The 17,180-nt window shown below is 55.2% G+C and overlaps 1 protein-coding gene across 1 annotated transcript in view; it reads right to left on the reverse strand.

The window, feature by feature from the left end:
• ROBO3 (roundabout guidance receptor 3) overlaps window positions 1-17,180 on the reverse strand; it is a 224,128-nt gene that overhangs the window by 93,099 nt on the left and 113,849 nt on the right. The window contains 1 exon segment of the mRNA XM_065570415.1: window positions 11,434-11,760. Coding sequence (XP_065426487.1) covers window positions 11,434-11,760 — 327 coding nt within the window.

Raw genomic sequence — 17,180 nt, forward strand, 5'->3', positions numbered from 1 at the left:
CCTCGGGTGGTGGCAGCCACGTGAGCAGGCTGGCGGGATTGGGGGTGTCGGGCAGACCTTGAGCAAGTTTCCCCTTGAGAGCCAATCATTAGCGCTGAGACAGGCTAGGGCTGCAAGAACAATCAAGGACTGCTAGTCTGCCAAAGCCTCCCCACAATCCCCAGGCCCCTGCCCTGGTGGCCTTTTCTTGTCCTTTATCTGTTTACTTACTGGAAATCACCTAGCACTGCATATAGGGGTGCTCAGCACGCAGTCCCCACACGCACATGCGGCTTCCAATCCCAGCTACTGCTCTCCTTCACTGCTGGAACAGAGAACACCCCCCAGGACAGCATCTCAGCCTGCTGCCAGGTGGCCAGACACCACGGTGCTGCTCCATCTCTGATGCGACTCAGGGAGCAAACACCGAACTGCCAAGCTCTACGATGGGATTTCTAAGAAGCTGAGCCCAGATTAGAAGTGCTCAGACCCCTACAAGCGAGGTTCGAGGCATGTCTGCAGCGGGCGTTTCCTGGGGCCATGATGTGCCCTGTAAAGGGGAGAAATGGGTGTGTACTTTTTTAGGCTTCTGTCTGCTGGAGAACAGAAGCCTGGAAGATGCAACTATAGCTGGCCAATACCAGGGGGGGAATTCAGTTAGCAGAAGTGTCAGTGTTTTGTTCTGGAAACAGGGAAATACAGTGTTCCCAAAAGGAAGTGTGTGAAACCGACATTCTTTTCTGAACAGGAGCTGTGAAACTGACAAGAATGTCTGTGGCACTCAGCAGCTGTGAAGGGAGCTGGTCAGCGCCCACAGCCTGGGCTCTCGGGTCTCCTGGGGTCCCGGCTAGCGGCTCCAGGGCCTGCTGTTCCGGGGCAGCCCAAGCAGGCAGACAGCTGGCCTGGGAGTCTGGAAGCCTGGGGTCCCCCACCTAGGGCAGTCTGCATGACTCCAGGACAGCCTCACTGAGGACACTGGGAGCTGGGCCTATCACTCCTACGCTCCACGCTCCATGGCAGGGCACTGGTGGATGCTCTTTGCTGGATCCTGGGCAGGTGTTTCAGTGAAAGTTTTGTTGAATCTGCCACAGAATCAGCAAAACATTTTGCTCCAGTGAACCAGCGTTTTCTGACTAAACCAAGTTTCCGACTGTGACAAACAGGCCCCTTGACAAAGGGTTCCCTGGTCTTTGCAAACAACTCTTGTCTCAGACCTGACAAACTCGCTACATCAAATACAGGCTTGCAGGGGATTCGTCCATAAAGGACAACACGGAAGATCTCTATCGAAAGTTGAGGTTATTGAACTTTCTGATGCTTGTAACCATGGCAGGATGTGTGCGTGGGCGACACTTAAGGAATAATGTACCTATATCGAGGTTTATACCCTGATGGGCTTAAAGCTAAGGGGCGTCAGCAGGCAGCGACATCACTGGGTGACGGCCTCTATGCAGGCAGGAGCTGCCATCCCACCCGATCAGCTGGTGATGTTACGCCAGGCTCAGTTGTCCACCACTGCCCCATCTCAGAACAGTCAATGGAAAACCATCACAGACAACTGCAAACAACCAAAGCCACTTGGGGGTAAAGAAGGGACCTGGTACCAGATGGGGGTCGCCCGTCTACGAGCACAGAAAAAGACTGTTTCAGTGTAACATCGAGTGGGGAGAACCCTCTGGGTCCATTCGCTGAGGAGACAGCTTGTGTAGCGGGGCGTGTTTCATGGAAGATCAGATCCTGGTTCCTATGAAGCCAGCCAGCTCTGCAACAGACTGAACTTTGGGGGTGGAGGGAACCCACTTTATCAGCTAGAAGAGGGAACCGTTAATAAGTGTCAGCCCTAGTTCCTGTTTTATTATTTTGTTTTGTAGTGTAGCCATTTGTTCCCATCACACACTCTTGTTTCTAGTAGAATCTCTGTCCTTCCTTAACTAACCCTTCGTTTGTTTCAGTACCAGTGCTGTGTGTTATACAGGAGCAATGGTTTAACTGGGGTCCCTGCACCTTTGGGGGCAGAGGCTCTGGGATTTCTGTGAGTAGCCAGTGTCAGGGGCTGGATATCACAGGGGAGTGCTTCAAGGGGAGTCGGGCACTGGGGTGCACCTATTGCTATCTGCAAGGTGAAGTCAGGGCTGGCACAGCCCAGAGGAGAACATAAGAACGGCCAGACTGGGTCAGACCAAAGGTCCATCTAGCCCAGTATCCTGTCTACCAACAGTGGCCAATGCCAGGTGCTTCAGAAGGAATGAACAGAACAGGTAATCATCAAGTGATCCATCCTGTCGCCCATTCCCAACTTCTGGCAAACAGAGGCTAGGGACACCATCTCTGACCATCCTGGCTAATAGCCATTAATGGACCTGACCTCCAGGAACTTCTCTAGTTCTTTTTTGAACCCGAGTGGCTGAAAGGCTGGCGCTACCAGGGAGTGGACACCCAGTCACCACAGACAAATCTCCCTGACGCTGGAGGCAGGGGGATAACAAGGCACCTCAGAGTTCTGGGTACCCCGAGATCCATCACAATGGCCAGCTCTACTCCGGTTTCCCCCCTTTACATTCATTTTGCTCGCCTTACCGCCTTAGAAACTCTCAGAACACGATGCCTGCTCTCCCCGCTGTTGCTGGCGGAACTCTGGGCTTGCTCAGGCCTCGCCGATAGGAGACAGTTGCACCAGTTTAACTAATGGGGCAACTTTAAACAGATTTAACTAAATAGGATTCGCGCTCACCTGGTGCAGCTCAGGCCAGGTGCAGAGGGGGCGTGCTTAGCCCTGAGCTAAGAAAAGCATTGCAGAGGTGTTAAGAACAAGAAGAGTTGCCCACAACCTGAATACATTCCTTCCCCTCTCCTGCAGGTTCCAATGTTCTAACCCTACTAGCTCTCTGCTCAGCCAGAGCGTCTTCCAGGGTAGACAGGACCTGGTCTACTCAGATTTCCTTTATAATCAATGGCTGCGAATGCCCACCACCGAATCACTTGTAGCTCTGTGCAGCAAATCCACCGGGCACTGGGAACGGCTTACGTCTCCAGGTGGGTGCCTCTGAGCTAACAGGAGCGCCTGCAGCCTCTGGGACACGTTACACTGATCTTGAAAACATTTCAGCTAGAAAGCAGCCTTTGGGAGCCCAGCCATTGTGTGGATCTGTGCCGGAAGAGTTCGCACGGGATCAAGCCTTTGTGGCAATCAATGCAGGCACCAGATCAACACATCTTTGATCCTCTTTAGAGGAGAACGGGATTGCCTGGCTGCAGCACAATCAATTTCACCCACCATTGGAAACGCTGATTAACTCTATGCAAATGATTTCCCTGTTGGCGAGCAGGAGCGGCACCACCCCAAACCTGAGCGCGCACACAACAACTTTGGTGGTTCGGAGCCAGGGGAAGAGGGCGGATTTATCAAGCAGTGGAAATTTGTAATGCAAACAACAGCCCCGCCATTTCTCATCCTCGGCTGAAATGTGCAAGAGAAGAGAGACACCAGACACCTCTGGCCCAAGTGTAACAGGCGAAAATCATCAACAGGGCCAGAGCCACGTCTGCCCCTCTCTCGGTAACAACCACAGCGGATCTGTGGCCACGAGGGAAGGCAGTTTTTCCGAGTTTCTAACTCGGAACCCAAGTGACCCTTTCACGTTTCAAACACAAAGCGTCTAATCTGCCCAAGCACATTCTGCCTGCAGACGGGAGCTAAGAGGGTCACCCAAAGGGCTCCCGTTACTTAGGAAATGACTTAATTCCTTCCCCCTGGTAGCCAGCACGCATTTCCTAGCCCAGGCCCCAGCTGAGCATCTCTCTTCCCATTCCACGTGGTTTGGAAGTCCTTAAAGGAAGAGCTCTAATAACATGCTCTCGCTGCTCGCCCCTCCTGGAGCGGCTGCACTTTACCACTGGGAGGTCCTGTAAGCACTGGGAAGAGAAATTGCTGGCCAAATGAGAGAATAGCTTCTAAGCGAGGCTGCCGTCTGATTACAAGGCTTGGTGAGTGGCCGCGCTAGACAGCAATTCCTGCCAAAGCCCTGTCTGTGAATGCGCTGGGGGAAGACAGAGCGCTCTGGGGTGCTTGCATCACTGGTTTATTGTTATCTTCAACCAGCTCCACAGCCCCAAATTTCAAAATCACAAGGTCAAAACATCTGAAATCCATTAGGAATTTCTAAAATTAGCCTGTCAGCGCAGGGTTCCAGCCGCTGCTTCCAGCACCAACGCCCTGCACGGGGGGAGTGACGGGCTGTCAGCACCGAGTCACGGCTCCCCCAGCCCCCAGAGACGGCTCCTGTCCCCCAGCTCCCTCCTCTCCCGGGGCAGCCCTGGCAGGGGGGGGGAGCTGCTGCTATTCTGTTTGTCCCGCAGCTGCCCCCTCTCCAAATTACATAAACGCCTCCTGTCTGGGTAATGGACTGAGACGTGACACAAAAATCAATAAATAATTCCCGTTTGGAGATGGCCGGCTGCTGTTCCGAGCCGCTGCCTGGGCATCTCTGCCTGGAGCTGTCAGCATGTCCTCAGTCACACACAGATCCGGCTTCCCTTCCCCCATCCCCAAATCTAACCCTGGGAGCTTCTGGCACCAGACAAAGGCCATAAGGTCAGAGGTGCTCGTCCTTGGACGCTGTTCTGTGCTTGCCCCACCTGGCTGGGTCAGTACTGGCAGGTGGGGGCTAGCACTGTCTGGGAAGGCAGGGGCAGGTGCACTGAAGGCCTGAGCTAAGAACCCCCACCTAGTCCCAACTGCTCACTTGGGATACTAGCTGGATCCAGATTTCCAGCTCTCTCTTCATCTGGCCACCCACATGCTCCTTACCCCTTCCCCCCGCTCCTTTCCTCTTCGCTTTGCTTTTACTGGCCTAACAAGCTCAGAGCCCCGGTCTATTCCCTCCTGCCAGGAATGCACAGGGCAGAAGCAGCTGCAGCAGGCTCAGGGCATGGCATGAATCCCCTGAACACGAAACCCAGGCCTCTCCAGCCTTTGGGCAGGTCTGTTCGATCCAGCCCTTTGTAACTCCAGGGCTGCTGCGTTCGCTGCACTCCAAGAGACCAGTCAACGTCTCGGAAGGGGGGCGAGTCTCTGCCTGCAGCTTCAGCCTGTCCGGAGAACTCACCTGGGCTGGGAGAGGGGGCTGCTGGCTAATCCCTCCAGCCCAGCGCTGCCTGCTGCCTCTGCTGCGGCACACAAACCGAGCTCCCAATAGCTGGACAAAAGCCACTTCTCCTGCAGTCCCGAAGGCCACCAGAGACTGCCCCCAACCCCCTCGTCCCTGCTGGTTCTAATCTTTGACCTCCCTCCATGGCCACAGTCTCTTGGTGCCCATAGCCATGGGGTCTCAGAGGAGAATCCCCAGCACCCCGCGATCCATCCTCCCAGACAGCCAGGACTTCGCCCGTGCAGCCTAAACACAGTAAGGCCTGAAAGCTCCCAGAAGCCACATGGCCCATCCACTTCCTGTTCCCACCATCCGTGAACCCAGAGCCAGAACAAGAGTCTGAACCAGAGGCAAAACTTGTGGAAGTCAAGAGCAACAAAGATCTTTTCCTGAGCAGCAATTGATTTGGGGGGGTGTTTCCAATGCTACTGCTCAGAGCCCCCCACAGGGATTGGTACCCCACCTTGCTGGGTGCGGCAGACACAGAGTGAGAGATCATAGAACGTCAGGGTTGGAAGGGACCTCAGAAGGTCATCTAGTCCAACCCCTGCTCAAAGCAGGACCAATCCCAAGACAGATTTTTACCCCAGATCCCTAAATGGCCCCCTCAAGGATTGAACTCACAACCCTGGGTTTAGCAAGCCAATGCTCAAACCACTGAGCTATCCCTCCTGCCCTCACAATCTAAATAGACAAGACACAGGACGTGGGATCCCCATTTTACAGCTGGGGAACAGAGACACACGATGATGAAGTGGCTTCTCCAAGGTCACACAGGGCGAGAGGCAGGAACTGTACCCGGATCTCACATCCAGAGCCCTCCCCACAAAGCCAGCTTTCCTCTGAGAGACACCGTTTGTATTTACACTGCAAACTCGTCAGGCTGGGACTGTCTTATTAGATGTACCTACGGCACGGAGCCCAGAGAGCCTCTCCAGGCACTAACACCACAAATAGTAGCAAACTATTAACAGCCAGCAAAGAGACCAATGACAGCTGTGGGAATGGAGACTGGCTAACAAATGCCCGTGCAAACAGTTGGCTGCTGGAGAGTGAGTCTCCATAACAAGTCACCTGATAGACGGAGCAGCCCGACCGTCGCCCAGAGTATTCCAGTGGGAGGCACCCCCAGCAGCGGCTCCAGGCACCAGCGCACTAAGCACGTGCCTAGGGCGGCAAGCCGCGGGGGGCGCCCTGCCGGTCCCTGCGAGGGCGGCAGTCAGGCAGCCTTCGGCGGCTTGCCTGCGGGAGGTCCGCCGGTCCTGTGGATTCGGCGGCAGGGACTCCAAACCCGCGGGACCGGGAACCTCCCACAGGCGCGCCGCCAAAGGCAGCCTGCCTGCCGTGCTTGGGGCGGCAAAAAAGCTAGAGCTGCCCCTGGGCGCCCCACCCCCCCACCCACGGGCCTTGGCTGAGGGAATCTCCATCTGTTTGTTACGGTGCATGTTGCATTTCGCCCATCCATCCAAGATAGCAGAGCACTCCCAATGGGACACATCCAGTAGGCATTCGGGCCAGAGGGTGCCTGTTACTTGCAGCAATAAGACAGGAATGGATCCAGAGGGTTGTGCTGGGGAATGGGAGAGCGTGAAGTCTTTTTAATCTCTCCTCATAGGGAAGCTGGTCCATACCCCTAATCATTTTTGTGGCCCTTCTCTGCACCTTTTCCAATTCTAACGTATCATTTTTGAGACGGGGGGACGAGAACGGCACACAGTATTCAAGCTGTGGGCGTACCGTGGATTTATATAGTGGCATTATATTTTCTGTCCCCTCCCTAATATTGGGGCACTGGGGAGGAGACAGGAATCGAGCTGGTTTGTAAAGCTCTAAAGGGCTCAGGGCCGGGGAGTGGGCCCCGCTCCGAGGGGCCGCTGGAGGCATCACCGCCTCGTTTTACTAAGTGTCCGTTTCGTTTATTTATTGGAAGCTGCCAGGTTCCAAAGGATTCGGGTTCTACAAACTAACTGCTGGGAGCAAATCCAAGCATCTCCAAAGCTGCTGCACGCAAGTCCTCGCTAGCCTTGGAATAACTCAACCCCGTGCGCTTGCTTCTCGGGAGCCTTTTCTAGATCACCCTTGGTTGATGGCTGCATTTTGAACAATGACTTTGGCTACAGCACACTCCTTTGATAGCTTTATTTAGACTGCAACTTATCAGCCCAGCCACAAATCACCTCGGTTAGTATCAGGCCTGTCTGCGTCTGGGCTCCGCTAATGCCGGGTCCCAGCCTGTAATGTCAGTGATTCAAGGGCTTAGCAGAAATGACATTTCATTTCCTATGCTGCGGGTGACTTTACATGGCCTTGTCACAGGTAACAGGGTCATTTATCTTCTGCCACCATCCCCGGGCTGGGGTTTGCACTGTTTGTTTGCAGATCTTTGTCTCTGTAGAGCCATTAGGGAAGACAATGGGGTCAGGGCACCAAGGAACAGCACAGAGGAGACTGGTTGGGAGGTCAGGGCAGATAAATACAGCCAGGGTTTCTCTGGCTGGGGGAGCACAGAATCCCCTCCGAGAGCTAGGAAAGACACATCCCAGCCTGCCTGGAATGCAGTCTGCCATTGACGGCTGTGGACAAAGCTGACTAATCAGGAGTGTTTGTTCACCTCGGAGTCAGGAGCACAAAGGAACAGCTGCAGATAGGCCAGAGAAAAGAATCTGATCGCAGATACGAGTCCCTCTCTGTAGCGTTGGTGCTTCCAGCCAAAGGGGAGTGCATACCTGGGTGCCTGGGGACAGAGATATTCCCAAGGCTCTGGCCCATTACCGTGCGGGGGGAATTCTCGGAGGCTAATCCTGAAGGTATGTGCAAAGACCCCACGTCAGGAGCGGGTGACTGATGGGCTGGGCTGTTCATACGCTGACAGCTCAGGAGCACAAAGGAATCTAACCAGGATAAACCCTTCCCCTAAACAAAGCTGAAGAGCGGAGGCTGCCAATGCCAATTAGGAGCAGCATGTCAGATCTGCAGCTATTAGAGCAATGAGGGAAGAGCAAGCAGGTCAGTAACCCACCCCAACAGCTCCCAGGTCACCAGCAGTCAAGAGACCGACAGACTCCGGTTTGATCTCTGACCCTGTTCCAGTTGTGCAGTGCGCCCGGCCTAAAACACTGCTTCAAGCGGGACCCACCAAGCAGGTCGCTGTGCCAGCACCAGCCAACTAGACCTGTCAGAGGAGGCACAGGCACTGCCTCACCCCTGTGTGTGGTCAATTGTCAGTTACCCCAGTGTGTGAGTGAGAGAAACACAGTCAATGGGACTGTTAAAGCCAGAGGAGTGGGGGTCTCGGGGCAGCGCTGAAAGGACATTCAGCTCACTTCTTGAAACTGACGACGTGCTGTCAGCGGTCCTTGCCTCTCTTACAGTTCACGCTCACCAAAGCCCTGCTTACTCCACAGTGCCCACGGCAAGGCCCCCGGGTTCTGCATGGACGGGAGAGTCTGTACCTGCTTTCGTTGAAGTTTGAACTGGAGGGGGCTACGGAATGGAAAGCGAATGAGTCAGCCTAGCAGCCGCTGTTATTACTTCGATACCTCGTTCCGTTTGCTTTACGCAGCCCCCACCCCCACTTTCGGTTTGTAACCCGCGGCAGAGCTGGCGTGCGCGACACGCGGAGGCATGGCGGAAGCCAGCGGCAGGGAGCGGTGGAGGGTCAGGCCGCTGGGGAGACGGCAGTCAGTGGGACAGCTTGAGACAGTAGGACAAATACTGGAGCGGAACGACACAAACGACTCCCTTCAGGGTTCAGAGTTAACGTCCCACTGAAATGAAGGGGGCAGTCCCAGCTCTCGGAAAGCTATTGTTTCAGGCTGGCTGCAGACTCAGGCAGACAGCACTGCATCAGTTCACGCTTGATTCCAGACAGGATGTGAACAGTCACAAAGGCTAGGAACAGATGTTTTTATAATGTAAAATGGAACCTGGCCCCTCAGCGAGGAATGGATTCGGCAGCCTATACCATGGAACACAGAGGGCTCCAACTAGCACCAGTGCAGATCTCGGCAACGGGGTGACGTGGCGAAGGGGCCCCACTTGGGTTGGGGCAGGGATGGGGTTAAGCTTTGTCCCAAGCAGGCACAAGGACTGAGGAGGCTGCAGGACTGTAGTGGAGAAGAGCCTGCGCTCAGGATGCCAAGGGGGGGAAGCATCGCTCTGCTTTCCAGAGGCAGAGAGCAGGGCAGGGCGGGAGCTGTGCATGTGAGATAGGCAGGTTCCTGCAGGAGGCTCACCCACCATCAGGTCCGAGGCCCTCTTCTGCCATAAAAACAGCAGCCCTGAGCTAAGGTGCAGAGAGTCCCATCCTCACATTCCATCTAAATTGCACCAAACCAGTGTATTATCGGGCTGTTAGGAAGGCGCTCCTGTCCTAGGAGTACCCACCATCGCCGGATAAAGAAACAGAGCTCAAGACGTTTAAAGAAAACTTTGTTTGACCGCATTCTGCCTGGCAAGGAACCACTTATCAACAGTTGTATTTGTGAAATCTCTACTTCTATTGTTTGGCCTTTGTGGTCCCTACTTTCCTATTGTTTATCTGTGTGGGCTCTGTCTGATTCTTTTATTGTTTCGGTCTGTTGCATAATTCATAGGCGCCGACTCCGTGGGTGCTCCGGGGCTGGAGCACCCACGGGGAAAAATTGGTGGGTGCTCAGCACCCACCGGCAGATCCCCACCCCCCTGCCCAACTCACCTCCGCCTCCTTCCCTGAGTGCACCGCGTGCTCGCTATTTCCCCCTAGCTCCCAGCGCTTGCACCGCGAAACAGCTGATTTGCACAGTTGGGAGGGAGGGGGGAGGAGGGGGAATGCAGCGCGCTTGGGGAAGAGGCGGGGCCAGGGCCGGGATTTGGGGAAGGTGGCCAATAGGGGCAGGAAGGGGGCAGGGACCTTGGGGAAGGGGTTGGAATGAGGGCGGGGAAAGGGGAAAGTTGGCACCTATGGCATAACTCATTTTGCAAGACTTGAATCAACTAAGGTGGTGGGGTGTGATTGGTTAAAGAAGTGTTTTATAATGAGCTAGAATGGGTGAAAAATACCATTTTGTAGGACTTCAGTGTAAAATGACTGGTTAAGGTCCGGCTAAGCAGGACCCACATTTTAACTATATAAACTGGGGTCCAAAGGGAAGTTCTTTGGACCCTAACTTCAGAACACAGCCCAAGCTCAAAACTGCCTGGGGACACCATCACACCCTGCTGACCATACTATGCAGAAGCTGAAGCCCCAGACAACGTGAGCCGTTTGTCTGCCTTATTAGGAGTGTTGAGCATTGTATGCTGAGGTGTTAATAAATACAGGTTATTACTGTGTAAGGCTCTTTCGCTGGTAAAAAGCCCCACAGACCCGTAGAGCCCTGAGCCCTCTGGGAATGGGTGTTAGCCCTGAGCGCACAGAGGAGAGTTGGGTCCCTTACTCCCTGAGTGCCCACAAGAAATGTAGGGGGGCAGGAGCCCTAAATTGTGCAGGTAACACCCGGAGGCCCCCTCTCCCCGGGGGTCCGGCTGAAGGCAGCCTGTCTCCCTTTGCTGGTCTACACTCAGGGCCTCTATGGGACATGGTGCTTCCCGCTGGGAAAGGAACGCGCTGCAAGCAGGGCTCAGGGTTTCTCCTGAAGGGGCGGAGGCCTGCAGAGCTGGGCAGAGGGTGCTGCTATGGGCTTGCCCGGGGTGCCCAGCAACTTGGCAACGTCCTCGGACTGCGGGGCTTGGCTGGGAAAACAGCGTCGCTTAATGCGGAGAAAGTCTCCCGCCCAGACAGACACAGCACGGTCTCCGCAGACCTGCGCGGGCACAAAGCCAAGAGTGCCGTGTAAATGGCCTTGCGGTGTTAACTCTTCACAGAGTGGCGTCAGAGAACTAGGGCAAGGTGCTGAGTGCTAGCAGGAAAGGACATGACACTGTCATACATTCAAACATCCCCAGTGCCTATAGTAACCATGGCCAGCAGGGCGACACCGACCCACCATACCAGCCAGCAGCACATGTAGGAAGACACCACCTCCCCTCTCGGCAGGAACGCACTTATCCAGCAAGGCGGCTGGCACGAGCGCACAGCACAGCCCTGGCCAGACTGAGCTGCGCTGCCACTAGCCCTGTGGAAACGGAGCCTCTTAGCAGAGCATGGAGGAGCCAGCCCCAGTGGGGTGTTCATGTGGCTCTAACACAGCCGGGAAAGTCATCGGGCCGAATCCTGCCCTGGAGCCCATAACACGAATTCCCACAGCTTGGGCCCTCTGCACGGCGCAGACCCAGCCAAGTGTCACATGTGTTAACCCCCTGGAAGCGTGCCCAGAACCCCACTCACTGGCCACCTCCAGCGACGCGTTCCGGCTCACGGCCTCGCCCAGGTAGTTCCTGGCCACGCACACGTACACGCCCTCGTCGGGTTTGCTCCTCCTGCCATGGACGATGCGCAGGAAGAAGAGGGAGCCACTAGGCAGCAGCATGCGATGGGATCGCGGGTCCTCCTTGTCCGTCTCCACCCGCTCCCCATCCTTGTACCATTCGATTATTGGGGTGGGGCGCCCCTCCGCCTTGCAGTTCAGCGTCGCCGGCTCCCCCTTGGAAACGATGAGGTCGGAGGGGTGCTCGACTATCCTTGGAGAAAAGTCTTCGAGCCGAGGGCGGGAGCCTGAGAGGCAGAAGAGAGAGCAGAGATCAGGGCGAGGGCTCCAGCTGGAAAAGGCAGAGCTCCCAAGGGGATTAACAGCCACTCCGCTGGGAATGGAGACAATGGCCCACAGCAACCCTGAACTCACAGAGCTGTGCGGCCGCATGGCTGGAGTAGGGGATGTGGCACTCTGTACCTCAAAGCAGCCCCCTGGAACACCCATATTCACCCTGTCATACAATGATGTACATTTCATACAAAGCATACCATGTAAGATATCTTATGAAAAGTCAGGATCGGCTGAAACCCATTGTTCTGTCCAAATATACACACTGACAGTGTACATCACGTTATGAGATTTTGCTGTATGGTTGTTACTGAAATATGTTGTCATTTGCTAGTGCCGTACAAAGGAGATGAACCACTCCCAGGAGGGTGTTCGATGACAAATAATCAGCAGGGGAGTCGTAATCAAGGGATTTGCAATTCAATGACAGTTGCATAAGCATCAAACAATGGGAACTGCTCAACTCTGACTCAGTTGCAGAAGACCAAGCCAGGGGGATAGCCCACCAGCACATGTCTGGGCTAGTATTTTCCAGGCACATGCACTGAGGGTATAAAATAAAGGACAGTAGCATCATGCCATGGCCTTTCTCCTCCCCCACCTATGCTGGAAGCAACAAGAATGCTGGGAAGACAAAGACTTCAGCTGAGGGGACTGGTCCCAGGCTTAAGGGAGAAGCCTGTGTATTAAGAGCTGTAACATCCAGTCGGGTGAGTAAACTGCTTGATCCAAATACTGCCTAGTGTAATAAGGTTTACAATTTAGACTGTGTGCTTACCTTTTATTTTCTTTGGTACCTATCTCTGACCTTTCATGCCTACCACTTATAATCACTATAATCTGTCTTTCTGTAGTTAATAAATCTGTTTTATATTTTACCTAAAACAGTGTGTTTTGCTTGAAGAGCTTGGGCAATCTCAGCTCAGTTTACAAAGGCTGGTGCATGTCCTCTCCACATTGAGGGAGGGGCGGACTGAGTAATAAACTTACACTTGTCAGGCTTCTGACCAGGGCAAGATGGTAGTACGGCTCTGGGGGTAAGGCTGGGGAGATTCGGCTGGTGCCTCTCGCTGTGTGATTCATGAGTGGCTCTGGGAGCATTCATGCAATCCTGCTGAGTGTGGGGCTCCACATGCAGTTGTACTGAGTGATCACAGCACCTGGAGGGGTTTGCTGCTTGTCACTAGCAAAGCATTGTGAGAGACAGCCCAGGCTGGAGAGTTAAGGGGGCACAGCGGTACCCCAGTTCCAGGCTGTATCCCGGGGATCCCATCACAGGGGGCTGGGACTCCAGGAGTCTACCCAAGAACACTAAACGCCTGAGAGAGAGGCTCGCGTTCCCAGGGTTCAGCACCATTTCCCGACGGCCTCTCTGCACGCTGGAATCCTGGGGAGCTCTTTGTTCCTTTGATCGTCAGTTTCGCTTTCTGACCTATCGTCTCACTGAAGCCAAGTTCTCCTGATCCCTTCTGGGAGAACACGCTACAGCCCATACTCAGAGACAGGGATAGGAGCTTTTCCAGCTTGGGGAGGGGGGCAGAAGGGGAGCCCCAAGGCAGGCGGGGCCAGTGCACAGGGATCCTGGGAAGGGACTGGAAGAGCAGACCAGTATTGCTAAGTCCTTGGGTGGAAGTAAGCTGTCTGCAGCTGATGGCTCTGAATCTATATTAAGCCCTGTCTTGCACCCAGCATGGGAAACAGCACCACAGCACAGGTGTGCCCGGAGTCACCACCCCAGGAACTCAGGGTCCCACGTACCGTCACTGGGCTGGCTGCCCTACAGCTTCCTGCCCTTTCGAGAGCAGAGCGTGAGCCTCAAACCCTTTACACCAGGACGTCTTTCCTAGCACGGCAATGGTCACACCAATCATCTGCTGAGCTCAGGGCAAGCCCACAGCCAGGACAAACCTGTGGGGACATTCCAAGAGAGGGGCAGAGAAGTCGCACGCACAAGAGGAGCACTTCATTCGACAGCTCCAGCTCTCACTGCGTCGGACTCATCCAACACCTTAGCTCAGCCAGGCTGGAATACAGGCTCCCCCAGCTGCCTCTTATGGGCCCAATACACTGGGCTAGGCCAAGTGAGCGGCCCCTCAAGGTTCACAGCCCCGTTTGCTCCATTGCAGCAGAGAACCACACGGCCCTAGTTCCCAGGAAGAGCCTCGCAAGCTGGCTGGCTGGGACATGCTCAGACAGGAGCATTTTATTCACTTTCCTGATAGGATTCACGGGGAAAGCTCTCGACTGTTCCAGGTGCTTCCAGTCTCCGGCTCATGGCATAGCCACTTTGAGAGCAGGCAATGCCTGCAACCTGCCCTGGAGACTGCAGCCCTCAGCCTTTGGCCCGTCAGTCCCAGCAGAGTCACAGTCTGGACGCCGGGTAGGATGGGGCATCCCTACTGCGCCCGCACAGCTCCCTGCACATGGCCATTGCTGTCAGAGCACTGAGAACATCACGCCCAGCTCAGGGGAGAGGGAACTCCGTTGTCACGTCTAAGTTGATCAGTGGACCAATCTCCGTGAATTGGGATCTCAGTCCAGCTTCTTTGGGGCAAGTGTCTGTATCATGAAATCAGCAGATAAGCAAGAAGCAAATGGCCCCTGGAGAGTGCGGTGGGGTGGGCAGGGAGGCAGTGGGGGAGGGGAGTTCACATGCCACCAGTCTTGCTACAAGTCTGCACTGGGGCAGCTAGCAGATGTGAGACTCACGGCGAGTGATCTGCCTCTCACCACCTGAAAGGTCCCTTAGGGGACATCTGCAGAGCAAGGAGAGATGCTGGGATCCAGGGGTGCCGGAATGGGGGGGGCAGGAGGCCATGCTCCCCCCACTTTTAGGATGCTTCCGCCACTCCTGCTGGGATCCTCTTGTCCCCACAAAAGGAGAAATTATTGTTCCTATTTAAAGTTAACTCCTGATTACTATCAAGGAATAATTACCCAGCAAGCTCAGCGCTGCCGGGCTGATGACAGTGTGTGACGGGCAGTACAGTTCAGCACGTGGGAGAACCTGGCAGGGCTGTGGTAACGGTCAACCAATACCCCCAAGAAAATGCCTTTTATAATGTTCAAACAAAACCATAATTTTACAAAACCTTTTCTGCCCACCTCGCCGGAGATCTCGGTGCCCCTCCCCCTGCCTCGGGCTGGCCCTTACTTCTGGGATCTACACCACTAGCCAGGCCTTCCTGCTGAGACGTTGTCAGCCAAACATACACATTCGCGGGAGCTGGTACAAGGCACACTGAAGCCGTTTGCCGTGCGAGGTATCTGGGCAGCTGGCTAAGGCACCGCAGGGGGCAGATCGGTGCGGTTCTCCGGGATCCCTCCCTGCGCGGAGTGCTGCCCACGCACCTAAGCGACATGATGTCCGTTGGGTCCCCTTTGTGTCACATGACACCGTGTAACACGTTGGTGCCTCACTGTGTGGGGTGTGCCCCATTCACCAGACAGCTGTGCAACCGGAGTAGAAGAGTCCAAGGGGCGCTACAGACTGTACTAATCCTGTTAGTCAGTGATTATGAGCCTACACCGAGACGTTTTCAGCACCTTAGACAGAGCATTGCACAGCACAGCATCACCATCTGACTCTACAGCCACTTCCTTCCTTCCCAGCCACCGGAGGCTGACAAGCTCTGGTCCCCGCACCCACAGGAAGTGCAGCGCTAGCTAGGAGTGCATGGAGATTCACTGAGGGGGAGGACTTAGGGCAGAGACCTTTTAACACCCCATTCCCTCCACCTTCTCCCTACTCATCACAAGCAACGCCAACGGCCTGACCCATGGATTACAACGCCAGGGCCAGAAGGGCTTCGCTGACCTAAACAAGATACATCCCTAGCCAGGGTGTTTTTAAAGGATCATCAACCACCTAACACAACCAGCCACGTTGCTGTCTGCAAAGCCTGCACCTGCTAATCTTGCATTGGAGTAATGCCTAGGAACTCCAGCCATGGGCCAGGCCCCCCGTGCCGGGCACGGAGGGTCACAGGGAACACCTGACAGGGCTGTACTGGGGAGAGATCGACAGCTCTCGACTCATCTGCTCTGCTCGCGATGGGCATTAGAAAGCAGCGGGCGTGGAACTGGGGCACCGTCTGCCCTGTCTAGCCAGTTTCTCCCTCATCTAATCACCCCTCACTAGGAGCCAAGAGCCTCTGCTGAGCAGGGAAGGAGTTCTGTGGACACGATCTGGGACAGGCTGTTTAAAGGGGCTCTATCGGAAAGTTTGTTTGTAAATGAGTCCGTTTAAAAGCCTCACGACATCCGAGGGCCCACGGCCCCGTTGACACCAGACTCCCACGGCAGGGCCCCAGCTCAGAAACAGTTGGCTGGCTGGAGACGTCTCCAGAGTCCGCAGGCAGCCTGGTCCCCAGTCGGGCTGTAGGAACAGCTACCACCTGAAGCCCCGCACTGGGTCCCTGCCAGAGATGTCAGCTGGGGGTCTCTGGCTCATCCCCACAGCTCATCCCCTCTTCAGCATCCCCCCACCCCACAGCCCTGATCCATTCACACCAAGTCCTGCTCTCTCCCTGCTCACGGGCCCCTTGTGGTGAGACGACTGCACAGACAGCGACAGACAGTCCCTTCTGGTCCAAAGTCAGATTTCCAGGAGCTCCCAAGGCTCCTCAGAACAGGTCACATTGATCCACATGCTCCAAGGGACTCAGGGACTTCAGAAAATCCCACCCTAACTAGACAAGTCAGACAAAGTTGGAGGGACGGGAAGGGACTTGCCCGAGGTGACAGCAGAGAAGAGAATGAAACCCAGGCCTCCCACGAGCCAGTTCAGTCACCGGTTCCTCACTCTCCCCTCTGCTCCCCACCCCCATGTCTGCTGACGTCCCCTTCCTTACGCCAGGCCCCTTCCTTCCTGCTCCTCTCCCCACCCCCAGTTTTATTTCCTCTGTTCCTGCATCCCCTCCCACTCCCAAATCTCATATCCTTCCACCAGGACCCACAACAGCCTGGAAAACATCCCCAGGATCTGCTTGGAAACAAAAAGGCTGAGAAACCCACCGTCACTGACTGCCTTGCTTCTGGGGGCCTGCCAGCACCTCCCAGCTGCGCTGGCATCTCACCGCCGAACGGCAGCCAAGGAGCTCGCCAACCACACAGCCCCAGGGACGCCCACGGGGTGGGACTGGGCTCTGCGTCTCTCATGGCAAGAGAGAGCAATAGCTTTCCTACTGTCCCGGGCTGGAAGGAGAAGCCGGCGTCTGCATCTGTGCCAAGCCATCATCCTCACCAGTTCACCATATGTTTACTCAACCAGCCGGTCCACGGGGAGCGTGTCCCTCCACCTGCGCATCACGCGGCTCCCCCAGGAGCGCGTTACACGCCTCTCACAACACACAAAATACACCACCTTGATTAA

This window comes from Chrysemys picta, chromosome 16, assembly GCF_011386835.1.
Source record: "Chrysemys picta bellii isolate R12L10 chromosome 16, ASM1138683v2, whole genome shotgun sequence".
NCBI lineage: Eukaryota > Metazoa > Chordata > Testudines > Emydidae > Chrysemys > Chrysemys picta.